Here is a 17177-nt window from a genome sequence, read left to right on the forward strand (position 1 = left end):
CAGACTGGAGCGGTGCAGCAGGTGAGAGGCATTAAAAGGGGAAGAGGGGTGTATGAGCATGTGAATTTGGACTTCTGGCAGATACAACAATACATAATAGATCAGTCAACTGGCACTCAACAACATTAAGTAGGTCACCTATTATTATTTTATTTTTCCCCAACCCTGAAATTTTTTCCCCAGCAACAAGAGAGTTTGCAATATTTCTTCCCCTTTCTGTAAACTGGAAGATTACTATGGAAACTTCAAGAAGTATATGCGTGCACAAATACATACATATACATATACATATATAATTAACGCATTTCCTTCCCAGCAAACAGTCACAGTCTCAATCATAGGGAACCTTTCTATCCAAATGTCGAGAGATATATATACAGAATATACTGGAATACAGAATCATGAACAATTTTGAGGGAGAAATTCCCTGGGCATTTCTTGGAACCTCAGCCATGTTTGGGTTAAATCACTTGGATTTTTATGATGGGCCCAAATATGAAAACGCCGTAATTTCCGCTTTCGACTATCAATAAACATATCTTATATGAGTCTTCATGATTAACAGGAAAGTATGTTTTAATTTACAATTTTCCAGTAACCATTTTGTAAGGGTGTAAAAAGAGAAACTTGGGAAGAACATTGCCCAGGTGCCTGGATGTTCAGCCGTCAGCAACATTTCTGTTGTAGTACGCGTGCGCGCGCGCACACACACACATACACACACACACACAGACCAAGAGAGTTGGCTTCAGGCACGTTTCAGACATGTCAGGACAGGTCTGCTTTTGCAGAGACCCCAGGGTCCTCTGGTGTTAATGAAGCCTGTAATGGTGGGACAGATGTGTCAGTCTGAGGTCTCTCAGTCCTAAAGACCACATGTTCTTGCCACTGCTCACAGCAAAACATACAGTGGCCCATAGGCAATCATAAACTGGATTCCTTTACCTGAACAATTGTGTCCTAACTCCAGTGTAGTGCCTAGATTTAAAGATAATATTATTTATCAATCACCTTGTGTGTCCAAATTAATCTAGAAGGAAAAAATGGTCTAACACAGTCAAACAATAACTTATTACACTAGACATTTTACAGTCAGTCTGCTAACAGATTTTGACATTTTGTCGGACTTTTGATGACTCTTCTTCCAATAAAAATTGATGAATTACAAATTTACATTTGATACCTGTTGGTAAATATAAAAAAAAATCCTGGTAGGTGGCTGGCCAGAGTAGTTTATTCTTAAATGTTGTTTAATTTAGATCCTTATCCCACAGTAGAAATTGGGCATTAACATTGAATCCTAGGACCTGCATGATGTCTACATTGTTAATTGCCCAAACAAAATCCAAGAGATTATATTTGTAGTACTTTAGATTTAAGACTGCAATCCCTTGTTATTTCCCACTTTTCATGTCAAATCCCCAAGTTACAATCCATGGTTTGGGGGGGGGGGGGGGGGGGGGGCATAACAGTACAACTGATACAAATGCCAGGCACCTCTCACAGTAGATTGGTACAAGGCGTGTTTGGAGATCACAGCAACAGAGAAAGTTTTATGTGACTAGCCCTAAGGTATAAAGGCTCTTATGTAATTAGACACAAGAATCAAAATGTGATATTTAAAGAGTTAAAGTTAGCAAAGCCAGCCAAGGGGTGTATTTAAAAAGACTGAGTGAACAATGGCTCTCTGGGCATTAGGACCATGCAGATAATGGTACTCTGAGAGCTGACCCCACCCCTGTAGACCTAAGGCTGTTTCCATCTGTCAGACTAAAATATTCCACCAAAATATTAAAACAATAGAATATAATATGTATTAAATCTGGTAAATACATAATACCACTGTTTACTTTATCAACTGTAATCCCTATATCATGGATAATAAAAGTCAAGACAAAGATCAAGGCATTGAACTTAAAACATGAAATACTTCTTTATTTTTGTGCAACAAAATGTTCATACAGCTCGGATATTTGTGGGGTAATTGTAAACATAATGCTGACTACATTTGAAATTGGATTAGGTCAGTCTTTTGAGACAAAATATCATTGTGCCACAGGCATTGACTTGCATATAAATTTAGTGTTGGAACAGATCATGAACCTCCTCAAAAACAGAGAATGTAACGTTAACATAACACAAACGGGCACTTCGTTCGAAAACCCCAGTTGAATACAGTGCATTTGTGTGTCAACTTCACTCCGACCATTACGTCTAAAGATAGACGACAAAACTACACACTTTATCAATTTATATATCACATTTTAAATGCTCACGTTGTCCGATCGGATATTGCATTGAGGCCCAGTGCAAAATAAAAAATGCTTTACTGTAACAAAGCCGTCAACACAAGAATTCTGTCTCTCAATCGCAACTAATTTAATTCTCTAAAATTCGAGGCCGGTATGTGTTGAGACGTCTGTCTGTGCGTATAAATGTAAGCAAGGTGATTGTAGCTGAACACAGTGCAGAGCAGTGAACACTTTCACCTCATATTTCTTTAGCTTTTTTTTCTGTCTACCCATCATGATCAGTCATACAACAAAAGAACAGTCGTCTGCGTTTCAAATGGCTGTTGCATAGTACAGCAGCGCATTCACCCCCTTCAGAGTCCACTGATACATCAGTTGACAAAAATTGTTGTTGACAAAACTGTTTCCAAAAAGTGTCCACCTTTTGAGTATCCGAAAGCACACTCGCATGGCAATAGATGGCTTAATGCAGTGCCGAAGGGCGTTTGAAAGCCGTATAAAGTAATACGAGGGCAGCTACACAACATCAACACCACTGTCCCCCTCTTCTTGTGTCTGCGCCGTAGCCTCCCAAACCCACCTAATTAATCCATGCCGTCGCCTATCCAATATAGTCAGGGAGTCACACATGGGGTGAGACCCTGCGTGTCCCCTAAAAATGGCATGTATCAATCACTCCACACTAAACACAAAGAAGACAGGCTCTCTAAAACTTGAAGAGCTTCCTTTGTCCGTGTCTTGAATCTTGGCACCGGCTGACGTAAATAGACGAATTCTCGTCGTACAGGATTACAGGAGTTTTTCAGTAAAAAAGTTTTTTGGTCACAGATCATAACAGTTTGCAGCAATTCACGCACCCACCGGAGGGTCTTGACCTTTTCTGCAGTGCCGCACGCGTGGCCGTCTCAAAAACCTCCCGCACGCCGTCCTTAGTCTTGGCTGAACATTCCAAGTAGTCGTAAGCACCGATGCGCACGGCCATTGCCCGGCCGTCCTCAGTTTTCACCGGTTCTTGCTTCATTCTGGCGAGCTCGTTTCTGACATTTTCATCGTTTCTTAAGTCCTTCTTATTGGCAACTAAAATAATTGGCACGTTAGGGCAAAAATGCTTAACCTCCGGAACCCATTTCTCTGGGATGTTTTCTAGGGAATCTGGGCTGTCGACGGAGAAGCACATGAGGATAACGTCGGTGTCTGGGTAAGACAGGGGCCGAAGGCGGTCATAGTCCTCCTGTCCCGCTGTATCCCACAGTGCCAGTTCGACTTGCTTACTGTCCACCTCGATGTCTGCCACGTAGTTCTCGAACACCGTGGGCACATACACCTCGGGAAACTCATCTTTGCTGAAGACAATGAGCAGGCAAGTTTTGCCGCAGGCACCGTCTCCGACCACCACCAGCTTCTTTCGGATAGCAGCCATTGGACCTCCTCAGTTCCACAAAAATTCAAAAATACTAAATAACAACACGCTCAGTAGCCTTGCGCCTCTAATATTAGGCTGAACAGCCTAGATTCCTTTAACAATAACGTGTCTTTGAGTCCTCTTATATGATCACACCACACCACTGCTGTGTTCCCTTTCGACATTCACCTCGCAGATGTCAACCATTGATTCTCTGGCTCTTAGGGACAGTAGTTCTTTTTAAAGTGCACTGTTGCTTTCTTAATATAGCAGCCCAATAGGAAGCCATTTGATGAGGTCACATTTTCCTGAAGTAGAGCTGATTGGCTCCGAGGTGACATTTTACAGACAGGGGAGGGGTTTGAGTCACCTACCACGAGGTCTTGCACGATGAGTTTGGGATAATGGACTGCGCCAGATGTACTTCTGAGAATTGTGGGAACTGTAGTGATTGGCATAGATCTCTTAAAAGATGGTGGCGAACAGTTTGATTCGTTTGTCAGCCAGAAATGTAGAATCGTAATGGACTAGATGTGTGTTTGGTCATGGCTCTCTAAGTAACCATACCTACAGACATAATTTATATTATATCGTGGTTGCACCGTCAGCGCAGATCTGTGATATGCATTTTAAAACACTAGTAAAGCAATAACAGTACGACCATATCATTAGATTGCATGGAATACTTCAACACATTGTTTTGTGCCACAGTATAGCAAATATTATAACAAATGGTTCATTACCACAAAGAGTGAAATCATTGATTGAGCTGACTGGGTATAGGTGATGTTTATAACTCAGGCTTGTAGTGTCTATTTTATTGGTATTCTAATGGGACAGAGTGTCCTCAGGGTGTAGGACAGGCTTTATTCAGTTGGCGTGGGTAACTCTCTTGAATGCAAATGGTTCTTTGTGAAGTAGCATCTGAGCTCAATGAGTCTGTGGCAAAGGTGAGTTTCAATACACATAGTCTATTGTTCAGTAGTACACACCTTTTAAGTCATTCAGACAGTCAAGTCTTATTATTTCTTCTGTACCATTGTGATTTCTTTTGAAAGTGTAAACATAAACACTTATGCATACCACAGACTTTTTCAAAGCTTTTGTGTTTTGTGTTGTTTTGTCATATTGGTATGACTGTGAGACTCCTCTCAGAGGATGTAGGAGGTGTGATGGGACTGTGACTCAGTGTGACAAAATTCAGTTTTATCTGTCTAGTCACATATGTAAGTACCGTGCACTATAGAGCTTGTTACTATTTCATTCAGCAAAGAAAACATAATGGAAACAGCAGAATCTCAGTATAGCCTTTTTGCAGTAGAACAGATTGCACAGGTTGACTGTTGTACAATATTTATTTTTTCACTCAAATTGCGTAGAAAACGATATTTAGTGCCAGCAAAGATTGGAGAGCAGATCCAAAGATCAAAGGAAACACTGACTGAACAAAAGTGATTCATAAATGAATAGTAGCAAGTTGAAAATAATACTTTGTTCCTTGGATAAAATGTGCTCACAATACACATTGGTTATCCATTGCAACATTATTTTTTTTTCTCACCAGCAAAAAGCTTTTAAATTGTAAATTTCAACCAAATCTTAGAAGAAAAAATGTTGTACCATTTGCTAACCTATTTTTTATGACATTATCTGTCTAAAAATACAAGCACAATGTGTCATCTACAATGGCATAAAAAGGGCTACAAAATCTTAAAATCTTCCTAAAGATAAAGTTTTTTAAAGATAAAGATAAAGATTTGATGCAAACTTGATGTTTTGTAGAAAAATTAGACCACTCTCTCATTTAGGGGTCAAAAGTGCATTTGGCTGCTTTACTAAATGCCACCAACATTTTCTTACCCGCTTGTTGAATCTGAACAGAAAAAAACATGCTTTGACCACGTGACACAATGATTCTGTTCACTTCGGTGTCCTGAAGTGCTAACAGTCGTGGATTTTGACTCATTAAAATATTTAGTGACTACTTTAAGACTATCCTGATATCAAAAGAGCATTACTGTGTAGCGATGCATGAACGCTGAATTTCTGTTTTCCCTTCCTTTGCCTATAGGTTTTTCTCAGCTGGTGCCACTTCTAGGAACAGCTGCAGGTAGACTGTCAGTTTGTTCAGGATTCCTGGGAATAATTTGAAGTGGATGAAAGGAATGTAGAACAGAATACCACTGAGGATGAAGAGGGTGACATACAGGTACTCAATCTGAGGGTCGTCAATGATGGGAGCCAACACAAGGAACACAGCCATCAACAACACCAAGACTGGGATGAAGATGGGTACCTGAGAGAGACACAGAGAGGGGGAGGGGAGGTTTAGAGGCCTTAATGTAACAGGAGAGTATACAAACAGGACACAGAGAAACTCTATCCTGGTGGGGGGGGGCGGGGGGAGGTTTTGAGCAACAGTTTTAAGAGGAGCACAATTTGTCAATTTGCATCTAAATTGCTTATTTATAATCCAGAAACTTAGGAAAGTAATTAATTATTATTATAAGAAGAATAAATTATTATAAAACAGTTAGGGCTCATGATACTCGATAAGATGAATCAATAAAATGAACTGTCTTTGCATTTCTTGAGCTATTGCCTCTCTCAGTACTAACCACCCGAATTCTTTATTAGGCTGCCCTCTGCTGGGTTGAAAAGGCAGATTTCTGAGAAATCTTGGCATATTTATTTTTGTATCAGCCAGTAGGGGGCAGTCTGCCCCACCCACCCTCTTTCCCTTTCCCCTGAACAATCCTGGTGTTAAATGTTTTACTGAAGGTCATATTGTCAGAGAGTCATGAAATCCAGCTCAAAGCCACAGCTTCCAAAACAGCAACCCCATAAATCATATGTCTCTATGGCAGTACTGTGTATCTCTCCTTCTGACATAAATACAATACACATTTCAATACATGATCAATAATCTCATGCATGAAAGCTACATTTTAGGCCACCAAAGATTTGGTGCCATGGGATACAATGTGAGTCAGTGCAGTGTAGAAAGTTAAATTTTAACTCTGCTTTTTTTATATTGTGGTTGCAAGATGTCTAGGAGGTATAGATCAATGCAACCCAGTTATGAGAGAGACAGAGAGATATAAAATAAAGGCTACATTTCGATGGACTCCTTAACATTTTGATGACCATGATAGCATCTGTTTGGAATCTCATTCGTTTTAATGACAGCGTATTTAAATCAATCAAGAGAAGTGGGTCTACAAATGGGATTTATGAATGTTCCCTGTTCCACATATTCAGTACTTTGAAAAGAAATGTTTTGCTTTGAGGAGTGGGAGGACATCTCTCCTTTCACAGAGACGGACAGGCAGAGAGAAGCAGAGGAGGAGAGAGAAGCAGAGGGGGAGAGAGAGAGAGAGAGAGAGATGCACAGTGTGTAAGGAAATTAATCTGATCATGTTTCTAAATAATGAAATAATAAAGAGGAGATACCCCTGTTCTTTTGGACTTTACCTATTCAGAGATGCTTGCATCGTAAACATGTAGACAGCGTTTAAAATCAGTGAATCGTTACACATCTAGTCTATGATTTCATTTGACTGGTCTGTAGATGTAGCATTTAAGTGGAAAGAAATCTTTTTTTTTAATTTCATATTGATAACCTATTAAGGGCACAAATACCTTTAATACTGAGAGAATCCCAAAATTTTGGGGAGATTGCTTAGCACTTCCCCATTATGAATTAATAGCAAAGGAACTGCAATACTAAAAGTGGGTTGTATGATTTTCATCAAGCTTTGGCCCTGCTTTTCTTGTGATGTTGTACACTTACCTTATATGGCCGTGGAAGATCTGGTTTCTTGATCTTGAGATACAGGAGTCCTGATATGGTGACACCATAGAAAAACCAAGCTGTAAAACTGAAAGGCATTTGAGGGAGATTTGTGAGGGAACATCAGACACATGTATCAGCCTGGCTTTGATATAGCAGCCAAGGTTAAAAAACTGCTAAAAACACTCATATACAATACTTTACTTTTAAAGGCTTTTTTACTTTTACTTTTTTTTAGGTTTATATAACTGTCAGGTAAAAAGTCAAACAATCATTGAACTCAATGATGTCACTTGTCATTGCTACTCTTATACAATGGCAATACAGAAAGACAGGGTAGATTAATAGACTGATTAAAGGGATAAATGACAGACTCTGTTTTAAGCTGACCTTGGGTTTTATCAGTTTCACATACGCTAGTGCTTGCAACATTTCCAGTGGGGTAGTAAGATATCTGCTTAATCACGGATTAATTGCAGCTTTCATCCCATTGGCATTGTACGTTCAGGGTAACACTGAAAGACTGGTGTGTGTGTGTGTGTGTGTGTGTGTGTGTGTGTGTGTGTGTGTGTGTGTGTGTGTGTTGCGTGCACACGTTTGTGTCTGTGTGTGTGTGCATGCATCCGTGCGCGCGCGTGTGTGTGCGCGTGTGTGTGACTAAGTGTGCACACTCATGCAAGTATGTGTATTTGTATTTGTGAACCAGATGAACAGGCTTGTGTTCTGAGGACACATTACAATTAGTCAGACATAAATATCATTTTTTCACCAATATGAATGTCAATGGGACAGCAAACAAAATGGTCTGAGAAATCTAGCATATCACTGTCTGTACCTAAAGAAGTTAACAATGCTCTGGAAATCTCCAGGAATGAGAACAATAAGAGAGATTGCCGTGGTGAAGATGAGGGCAGGAGAGGGGGTGAGGCGACGAACGTGAGCCATGGCCAAAATATCAGGCTGGAAGAGACAGAAAAACCAAAAAGATTTGAAATGTTTCTAAAGCAAACATGCACACCTTATAGCATTGCAGAGGTTGATATTAAATGTCTGGAAATGTCTTCCATAGTGTCTAGATGAATATTTTTGATCGTGATAATAATTATGAGGGGAATTGGTATGACATCTCCCCTTACCATGTGTCCCTCCCTGGCAGCAACAAAACACACTCTTCCTCCACTGAAGAATGTGCCGTTTAGAGATCCAAAGGCAGAAAGAGCTGCTGCTACTGACATCAGCCACCCCCATCCTCCCAACACCTTATTCCTGGAACAGACAGGCACACCCACATTGATAAAACTACATAGATTATTCCAGAGACAAAAGAGCTATTTTTTAAGGTCACACTACAAGCTATGACATAAACGTACATCGTACATGTACCTATATGTATGTGTACATATACACTGAGATGCACACACAAACAAACACACACACATACACACACACACACATACACACACACGCACACACACACACACACACACATTTGCTGTACATGTGATGGTCTCCTGATCCTAATGACTGATGTAGCCATGATAGAAACCTATGAAAATACTGATTAAGGACCTTATCAGGGGTTATAATGGATCATTGATAAATCTCTCTGGTGCAAAATAAAAACACCATAAAATTCCATGTTTTACAACTTGGTTCAAATGCTATCTTTTTTGATGAAAGATACTACCTGACACAATTCTATATGAGTCATTTATTAGAGTGGTTTTCTATCGCCTGAGTTATGGGCAGAGAAGGCAACTGATAACTGCAACAGTTACAATGTAGAGTACAACTCTGGGGACATAATCAGGGAATAAGAATTGCACATAATCCTCAGCTTCTGAGACAAATTCAGGATGTTCGAGTGAATGTTTTTTGACATGATCATGAATCAAATGAGTAACTGGCAGTAAGATGATCTCTCATCATATTCACATTCCATTAGATTTCAAAGGCCACAAAATCTTAAACTAGACAGAAACTTCACTATTAATGCAGTATTAAGACACTATAAGAAACTTTTCTTTCTCTCTATGTTTGAAGGAAAAAGCTTCCGAATCTGTGAACCTTACCCCCAGGCGACTGCAACAGCATTGGATGTAATCATTTCTTGAGGTGTCAACACGGTCAGGTAACTGACATTGACCAGCAGGTAAAGAATGGTCACTAAGGGGATGGCAATCATCAGGGCCCTGGGTAGATTCACCTGGTACAATCAAAACAATCAACATTCATTTCATCTGCTATGAAAAAAAAATTAAATTTATGTGGTTAAGACACGTTGAGAATGGTTCAAAGTTTCGACCAAACATTTTAGTTAACTACAAAAGTCTTATTCTTTAGACCAGCAGTAGAAACAGCTATGTTAAAATTGAGAAGTTGATCAGAAAGTGTGCCTCCCAATGAGTGCTTTAAAAGAATGCACCCAGCTTCTGCTTACCCATGGTTGTTTGAAGCAGTAGCAAGAACTACAGGCCAAGCCAGAGAGCCAAGCAGTCTGAGGTGGATGTGTCTTATAATAATTCATGATTGTGGGTTGGTGATGAGGCACACACATAAATGTCTCTCATTTTGGGTTGTCATTAAGACATTGGACAACTAATGATTGACAGACAAAAATCTGTAAATCTGTCAATGTTTAGAGGAAGAATGAAAATTGGTGTGAACAGGAAAAGAACTTTACTGGTTTCTATTCACATGTAGATATATATAGCACATAGAATTTGTGATTTGCTCTTTATGTGTTTATAAGAATCTTTAGGCTAGAAATACAAATTGGGCTATTTCTGAGTAAGAACTGTCTTTTGCTCACTGAATGTTATTCCTTATACACGTGTTCATCATAAACCCTACTAAAGTCTCTTTGGTCTGGCTGGTTCCTCCCATTCCAGCCAACAAGGTCCAAATGTTCTGTTATTTTCTGCACATATCAATCTGATTGTAAGTCGCTTTGGCTAAAAGCGTCTGCTAAATGCTAAATTGTAAATTGTAAAACCAAAGTTTTTTACTAGAATAATATACATATATCACTACATGTTGTTTTAATTCACTACAGGCTATCTGGAAATCAGTTTTCTTCTCATCACAGCACTTCCCAACCTCAGCTCTTAGCTCTTACTCTCCTCATGGCTCTTAAAAAAAAAGGGGGGGGGGGGGGGGGTGTTTGTTTTTTTGTTTTGTTTTTTTCAACCCCAGTTCTTACTCTCCTCATGGCTCTTACTTACAGAATTTGATTTGAGGTACATTAAATATTTCATTGTGCTGTGTGCTGGTCTAATTCTTATTCATTATGAATATGATTTTAATACATTATATAGCCTGGAACTGATGTGCTACATCTAAACCTCAGTTTTGGGCATCTTTCTGTCTTAAACAGAGCCAACCAAAATTGCTCAGACAAGTGAGCACGTCTTGCATTAGCTGAGCGTTGTTATTTTACAAATGGATGACCTCAGAGATCTCATCTCACCTCTGGTTTTTTCATCTCCTCAGTCACACAGTTGAGGTTGTACCACCCTGCATAGGACCAGAGACCTTGGAATAATGCCAGTCCAATGGGACCAACCCCCAAATTGGTGTTTGCAAAAGAGCTCTCTGTGTTAATTAGGGTCCCAAAGTTCCCCTTGGCTAGCATCACCACACCGCCAAAGACAATCACCAACAGTGCCAGCAGTTTGGCAACCATAAACACCACCTGGACACGCATGGTGAAGCGTACGCTCATGATATTACCCGTGACCACGATCAGGATGAAGGCTGCTGCCAAACCCTTAACCACCAGAGAAGGAGCAGGGCAGCCAAGGTAGAAAGGTGCTACAGCATACTCCGCGATGCTTAAGGAAACGGCAGCTATGGAAAATGGCCTCACTACGGTCACAAATGTATAGGCAGCAAAGAAAGCGGGTGCTGGTCCATAGGTACGCAAGATGTAGATGAAATCGCCTCCAGACTCCTTGACAATGGTTCCCATTTCAGCATAGGACAGGGCAGTGAGCATAACCACCAGACCACACGCTGCCCAGATGATCAAGCTGGCTCCAGAGCTTCCTATGTTGGTAATGACAAACTGAGGAGACATGAAAATCCCTGATCCAATCATCGTGCCTGCAACCAGGGCAACGGCGCTGAATAGCCCGATCTCCTGCCTCAGTTTAAGTTTCTCTGTATCTGTTTTTTCCATCCTGGCAAACTGTTATACTCCGAGGCCCTACAACTCTTTGCCACACTGCAGTTTTGAGGAGAGGATCAGAGTGGCAGCTGGATAAGTAGCTGTCGACAAGGTTCAAAGTGTCTGTTTTATATTAACTTCTATCCGTTACCCTGTGTTTTTATGGTTCTTTACTGATCCTCATCATATAAGATTATCTTTATCTTTAAGATAACCTCAGTTGACTTTGTAAAAAGAAAAGAAAGGGTTAACGTGTTGTCTCTAACTGAAATTTTTTATTTGAGTTTCTTAGTGCTGTGCTCACAGTACTGAGGAATAACATAACTCAATACAACCCTTTACAATAATTGAAAACCTTTAAAAGGATTTGATGCAGAAAGAGAGAAAGTTGGTAAGAAAGAAAGAAATTAAGAATTTGAACTCCTCTCACGCCTCTTCTCATGTCCTTTAATAACAAAAGTTTGCTATCTCTGATTGGATGTCAACAGCCCCATTTTCATCCTTTGTTGCAAAGGTCCATTCTGAGGTAAGCCTTGCTTGGAATGCAAAGAAGCTTAAAATAGTTTTGTTAAAGTCAAATATCACTGGAAATGGTGAAAGTTACCCTCAAGCTCTGTAACTGATTTAAGAAAAAGCCTGCATAACAGAGAAATATGTATTTATGAAATATGAATTTAAAATACCTCAGGACGTTTGAGTTCTTCAGTCACATAGTTGAGGTTGTTCCAACCATCGTAGGACCACAGACACTGGAAAAATGCAAGTCCAATAGCACTGGCACTTTCATTAGTTCCATCAAATGAGTCTTCAAGGCCTGCTCTGTTCCCTTTTATCAGCAACACCACCCCACCGATCACAATCACCACCAGCGCCAGCATTTTTACCACTGTAAAGAACACCATTATGTGCATGGAGTAGCGGACATTTAAACAATTCACAATGCCCAGTAGCAGAATCGAAACAGCTGCCAGACATTTCACTATGACCACTGGTGGTGGGCAGTCCCCATAGATTGGTGCAAGAGTATACTGGGAAAAGCTGAGGGCCACTCCAGCTATGCCAGTCGGCCTAACCACTAAGACTGATGTGTAAGCAAGTGTGAATGCCATGACTGGGCCAGAGGTCCGTAGAATGTAAATATACTCCCCTCCAGACTCTCGGATGACCGTTCCCATCTCAGCATAGCTCAGAGATGCTAGCACAGCCAATAGGCCACAGCTTGCCCATATCACCAAGCTTGCCCCAGGACTCCCAATGTTCATGAGCACAGTCTGAGGAGACATGAAAATTCCAGATCCAATCATAACTCCAGCGATGAGAGATATTCCACCTAGTAATCCCACTTCGCATTTTAACTTGAGCTTCTCGGGAGCTGTGGGATCCATAGTTTCGAGAATTTGTTTGGAGAACCTCCGTCGCTGACGAAATTCAAGCTAAAGTACGACCAGAGAGAGACAGTGACAATGTGTCAGAAGCACACCTGCAATTCAATCAGTTAATGATTACAGTTTAGAGGCCAGCTTTCAACTATTGCCTTTACTTGACCAATACACTCTGTACTCAATACCTCAGGGTAACAGTGTTTCAAGGCCCTGGAGATTTCTTGAAATGTTCATTTTTTTATTTAAAGATTAAATAATGAATTCAGTTTATTTAATATCCCCTTGAACTGACGCTGAAAATAGGAGAACATTCTGAGCAAACTACTTTTATAGTTCGATAGTAGTGACATTTGTTTTGCAGCATAAGATTGATAAATTCACCCATGAAACACTCAGCATTGTCATGGATTTGTTTAGTTCTCAGACAATACTCTTACAGTGTTTACACTTTATACTTGTAACAGTTCTTCAACTTGTAAATGCCCTGATTGTCCTTGTGGGGTTTTTAGGGCCTAATGAGGAGAGTCTGAGAGAATTCTCATTTGTGTGGCACAAGTCAAGTCACTAGAAGTCTAAGAACTTATTTTAACCTCACTGAGACCAGTAAAAGAGACAAAACAGACTGAGTTGATGAAATGAAAATAACATCTCACCCACTTTATGCAAACTTTCCGAGTTTCCTCATTTTAAGGAGGGCATCGTTTCAAAGGAGGGACAGCCTCATGCCTATGGCACTTCAAAAACGACACTTCTTCAAAATAGACCTCTCTTCTGTTCAGTATCTCTAAATTCCCAGCGGTGTTTGGAGAAAAATAGACTTGTGTTTTGTCTTCCCAGCATTCAGTGTGCAGTTCCTCCTGCCAGGCTAATCGCTCCTTCACTGCAGTCTAAAGGAGGCTGTGTCTGAAAGCTTTTGTTGTGCACTCAGGCTTGCTATAATCTGGGGGCAGTCACTGAGCAAAAGAGTGCTACCAACATCCTGCAGAATCTATATACCAGTGCTCAGCTCTCCTAAAACAAAAACATCATGACTAACTCAAGGTTCAGTTATATGCTCTCTGTTTCTGAGATAAAGTTAAATATTTTCTACTCTCTTAGGGGGCTTGAATCTGCCTCTTCAATGATTTGCTAAACATACCTGAAATCAGATAAAGCCTCAGAATTATGATGGATTGTGTGTGTAACCAAATCATTATTATTATCATTAGTATTATTATTGTTGTTGTTGTTGTTGTTCATTTTTTAACACAGTTGCTATGTCATTTATTCTCTTAATCACCAAATTTTTCAATTAAAATTAATGTCAGTATACATTCCTTTCTTTTTTTTTGTCTGACAGCCGGAATTTGGACGTTGTCTCTACATGGAGGGGGGTTCAGATGTGCTGCAGAAGACAAAAGCAAAAGAAGAATCCAGTAGGAGAGAACAGTTACAGCAGAGCTTGTCATTGAACTGTGCAAAATTTATTCACCATTGTGTGTATCATTTTCGGGTGTTAAATGAATGTAATACACAGTTTTAGTGATGCTTGTTCCCACTTGGTGCCACTTTTCAGTTTTAATAAGAAGTAAGAAGAATATATCACCGTGGGGTCATTTTGTACCTGAGTGTGTTGCAAAGCACATCCCATCCTGTGATAACATGTCATAAAATAAGTTTACTCAAGAGAAGTTTCATGTTGCATATACACAAGACCTTTATCTTTCATATCTACACCCTCAGGTGAAGCCCCCAGGGTTTTATCTGAAGCATAAAAGTTTGAAGTTTGTGTGAAACATTTTGTTTACTAGACCGGGTCTTTTACATACTCCTGTCATGACCTTGACTTAGCTGTTATGAAAGAGAAAGCTCCGTCTGATTAAAATTTATTCTACTCTCCACAGCCTGGGCTTCTGTGTCTTGTCCATCACTGGTCATTGGTAAATAAAGTGCTTCTCCTTCTTCTTCTTCTACTTCTTCTACTTCTTCTTCTTCTTCTTGCCTCACCAGTAGATGTCACTCATATAGCTTGGATATGGATTCAGGAACACACTCAAATACAGCCAAGGTGTTAGATATGAGCTCTATATAGGTCGTGCATATTTAGAAAGCAAGAATATTAAGGAATATTAATTTCATCGAGTAACTGATTTTTTTTCCCTTTTAAACTCTCTGAAAGTACCTGTAGCTGGAGGGACTGTACAAAAGCAGCAAGAATACAGTGAGATGATCATATATTGTTTTACCTAAGCTTCAGTGGAATTTTCCACAGGGCTGAATTATTTTACATGTGGTATTATTATTATTATGACAGTGATTACATAGAAAAGGAACTGTTGCTCCGTGAGATACTTTTGCTTTACTGCAAAATGTAAATGTGAGAACCTCTTCCTCAATAAAAATGCTGTGCTTGTCATTTCTGTGTTCTTCTGTACAGTTTTTCAGTCACGACCAAAATTTGCCTGGTTCTTAAAATGGACCATATTTTCAGCTTATGTCTGTCAGTTTGGCTCAGTTTCAGGGAATACGCCATTTGGTTCAGCCAACTGTGTTTTCTGGTAAGTTGGCGTGGGAAATAAACACGTTGTGCTGATACTTATCAGTGTGTTAGCACTGAACTGAGAAGCCAGAAAATCCATAAATTTGTTATTCGGGAATGTAGGTGGTCTTCTGCATATTATGTGGGACATGAATCATGATTTTATCATTTCACCTAAACAACAACCAATCTCACTCGAGCTTTTGAATGTAATGTCCAGAAAGAGGACACACAGGCCAAAGGATCTAAATCCTATGAAGAAAAATAAGATTTTGTGTATACATTTTCCCTTTTTTAGAACAACCTGTACTGCAGTAAAATTCTACTTTTGTCGAAGGTCCGTGCATATTTACGAAAAAGCAGTCATGCAGGACTCTTTGACATTGTATGCTCTTCCATCTCAGAAATATTATGCAATCCAGAGTATCACTGCCGCTCATGCCCTCATAGACATGGATTACTGTGAGATTAGATCTGCTATCTGACTATAAACCTGTCGAGATCAAGACAAGCAAGTTTGACGAAAAATGTCAAGTAAGTCAACGTCATTTACTGGTGTCATTTTCTCAGCCAATGAGGAATCAGGTGTCGGGACAGGCAGAGATCAGGACAGAAAAAAGAGGGAGGAAGAAAGGAATATAAAATATTGGGAAATGTTAGATTTAGAGTGTAAACACACACATTTTGTAACAAGTGGACTAGACCTCAAGCTGAACTGTTTTGCAAAGGAGGCAAGCTCAGGACCTAAAACAGCTGAGTCAAACTGAGCCTCACTGGCCAAACAGCCCACAAAAGAGAGGGGGAAATATTTAGAAAACACTCATTTATCTCCCACCATACAAGAAAGGGAAAAACTGAAATTTGATAAAAAAAAAATCCATGATACAGGCTATGATGGAAATATATAACTTCAAAGAAACATCATATCCATCCAAATACTTTAAGCTACACTGGTTTTGCCTCATTGATAGGTCACTGATAGTTCCTAACTCTTTTCATAAATATTGCTCCGTATTTTCATCATGAATCAGTTCTGTTCACTTTTGCTGGCAGGGAGCAGCGAATGGAGAAAAAACCAAGTTTTACTGAAAGTGCTTCAGATGCACTTGAAGACACTAGATCATCTGTATGTGTTTAGAGAAGCAGTAGGGAAACTTGACAAAGGACTTGGACTGTGAGGTCTGGCGATCAGAGGATCTATGGATCTTTTTCTTAAAGATGGTGTGATCAGACATGCAATGCTCATTTTTCATTTCCAGTATTTTCTTAGTTTATATTTCTTCTCAGCATTTCTCAGAGAATGGACACAGGGAATGTGTACTGCAGGGAGAGTCTTTCACCTCGAACTACTTTGTTCAGAACATGTGGTTGGATTGTAAGAATGTTGTTTGTTTTTTGACGTGTTTGTTTGTTGGAGGTTATGCTCCGTTGATATTCAGTCAGATCATTCGGTGTTACATGTTACTAGAAGAACTGATTCTATGTTTTTCTTGTATGTTGTTTGTTTGTATGTCTTTTTTTGACTTTGTGTTTACAAAGTATGTTTGAATGTTTGGCTTTGCTTTTGTGGGAACATAACTTTTAAAAAGTAATCCTTGGTACTTTGTGCATGCTCAAATTAAAATTTCCAAAACATACTGTGCATTGAATCACAAACCATTC

The 17177-nt window shown here is 39.7% G+C and overlaps 2 protein-coding genes across 3 annotated transcripts; both read right to left on the bottom strand.

Annotated features, from left to right (window-relative positions):
• Nucleotides 1-1908: 1908 nt before the first annotated feature.
• Nucleotides 1909-3851, bottom strand: LOC115807399 (rho-related GTP-binding protein RhoB). 2 transcript variants are annotated; one of them, XM_030768364.1, is made up of 2 exons: nucleotides 3544-3851; nucleotides 1909-3483 (listed from the first exon to the last, which is right to left on the bottom strand). In XM_030768364.1, exons 1-2 carry the CDS (start codon nucleotides 3670-3672, stop codon nucleotides 3082-3084), a joined length of 531 nt encoding a protein of 176 aa, XP_030624224.1. In that variant the 5' UTR covers nucleotides 3673-3851; the 3' UTR covers nucleotides 1909-3081. The 2 variants fall into 2 exon arrangements, with proteins under 2 accessions (XP_030624224.1, XP_030624215.1); XM_030768355.1 differs by having other exon boundaries at nucleotides 1909-3851.
• Nucleotides 3852-5719: 1868 nt separating this feature from the next.
• On the bottom strand, nucleotides 5720-13006 carry LOC115824102 (b(0,+)-type amino acid transporter 1). Its single transcript, XM_030788209.1, has 6 exons — nucleotides 12299-13006; nucleotides 9520-9653; nucleotides 8584-8713; nucleotides 8283-8407; nucleotides 7448-7535; nucleotides 5720-5950 (listed from the first exon to the last, which is right to left on the bottom strand). Exons 1-6 carry the CDS (start codon nucleotides 12998-13000, stop codon nucleotides 5720-5722), a joined length of 1410 nt encoding a protein of 469 aa, XP_030644069.1. The 5' UTR covers nucleotides 13001-13006.
• Nucleotides 13007-17177: the final 4171 nt, after the last annotated feature.

Source organism: Chanos chanos, chromosome 1 (assembly GCF_902362185.1).
Source record: "Chanos chanos chromosome 1, fChaCha1.1, whole genome shotgun sequence".
NCBI lineage: Eukaryota > Metazoa > Chordata > Actinopteri > Gonorynchiformes > Chanidae > Chanos > Chanos chanos.

What these genes read in the sequence shown, in the direction of transcription:
- LOC115807399 (XM_030768355.1), bottom strand. Translation starts at nt 3,672, where the DNA reads ATGGCTGCTATCCGAAAGAAGCTGGTGGTGGTCGGAGACGGTGCCTGC.
- LOC115824102 (XM_030788209.1), bottom strand. Translation starts at nt 13,000, where the DNA reads ATGGATCCCACAGCTCCCGAGAAGCTCAAGTTAAAATGCGAAGTGGGA. An exon ending in GCTGTTGCAGTCGCCTGGGG is followed by an intron (nt 8,714 to 9,519) that starts GTAAGGTTCACA and finishes TGTCTGTTCCAG; the next exon opens with GAATAAGGTGTTGGGAGGAT. An exon ending in ATCTTCCACGGCCATATAAG is followed by an intron (nt 5,951 to 7,447) that starts GTAAGTGTACAA and finishes TGTCTCTCTCAG; the next exon opens with GTACCCATCTTCATCCCAGT.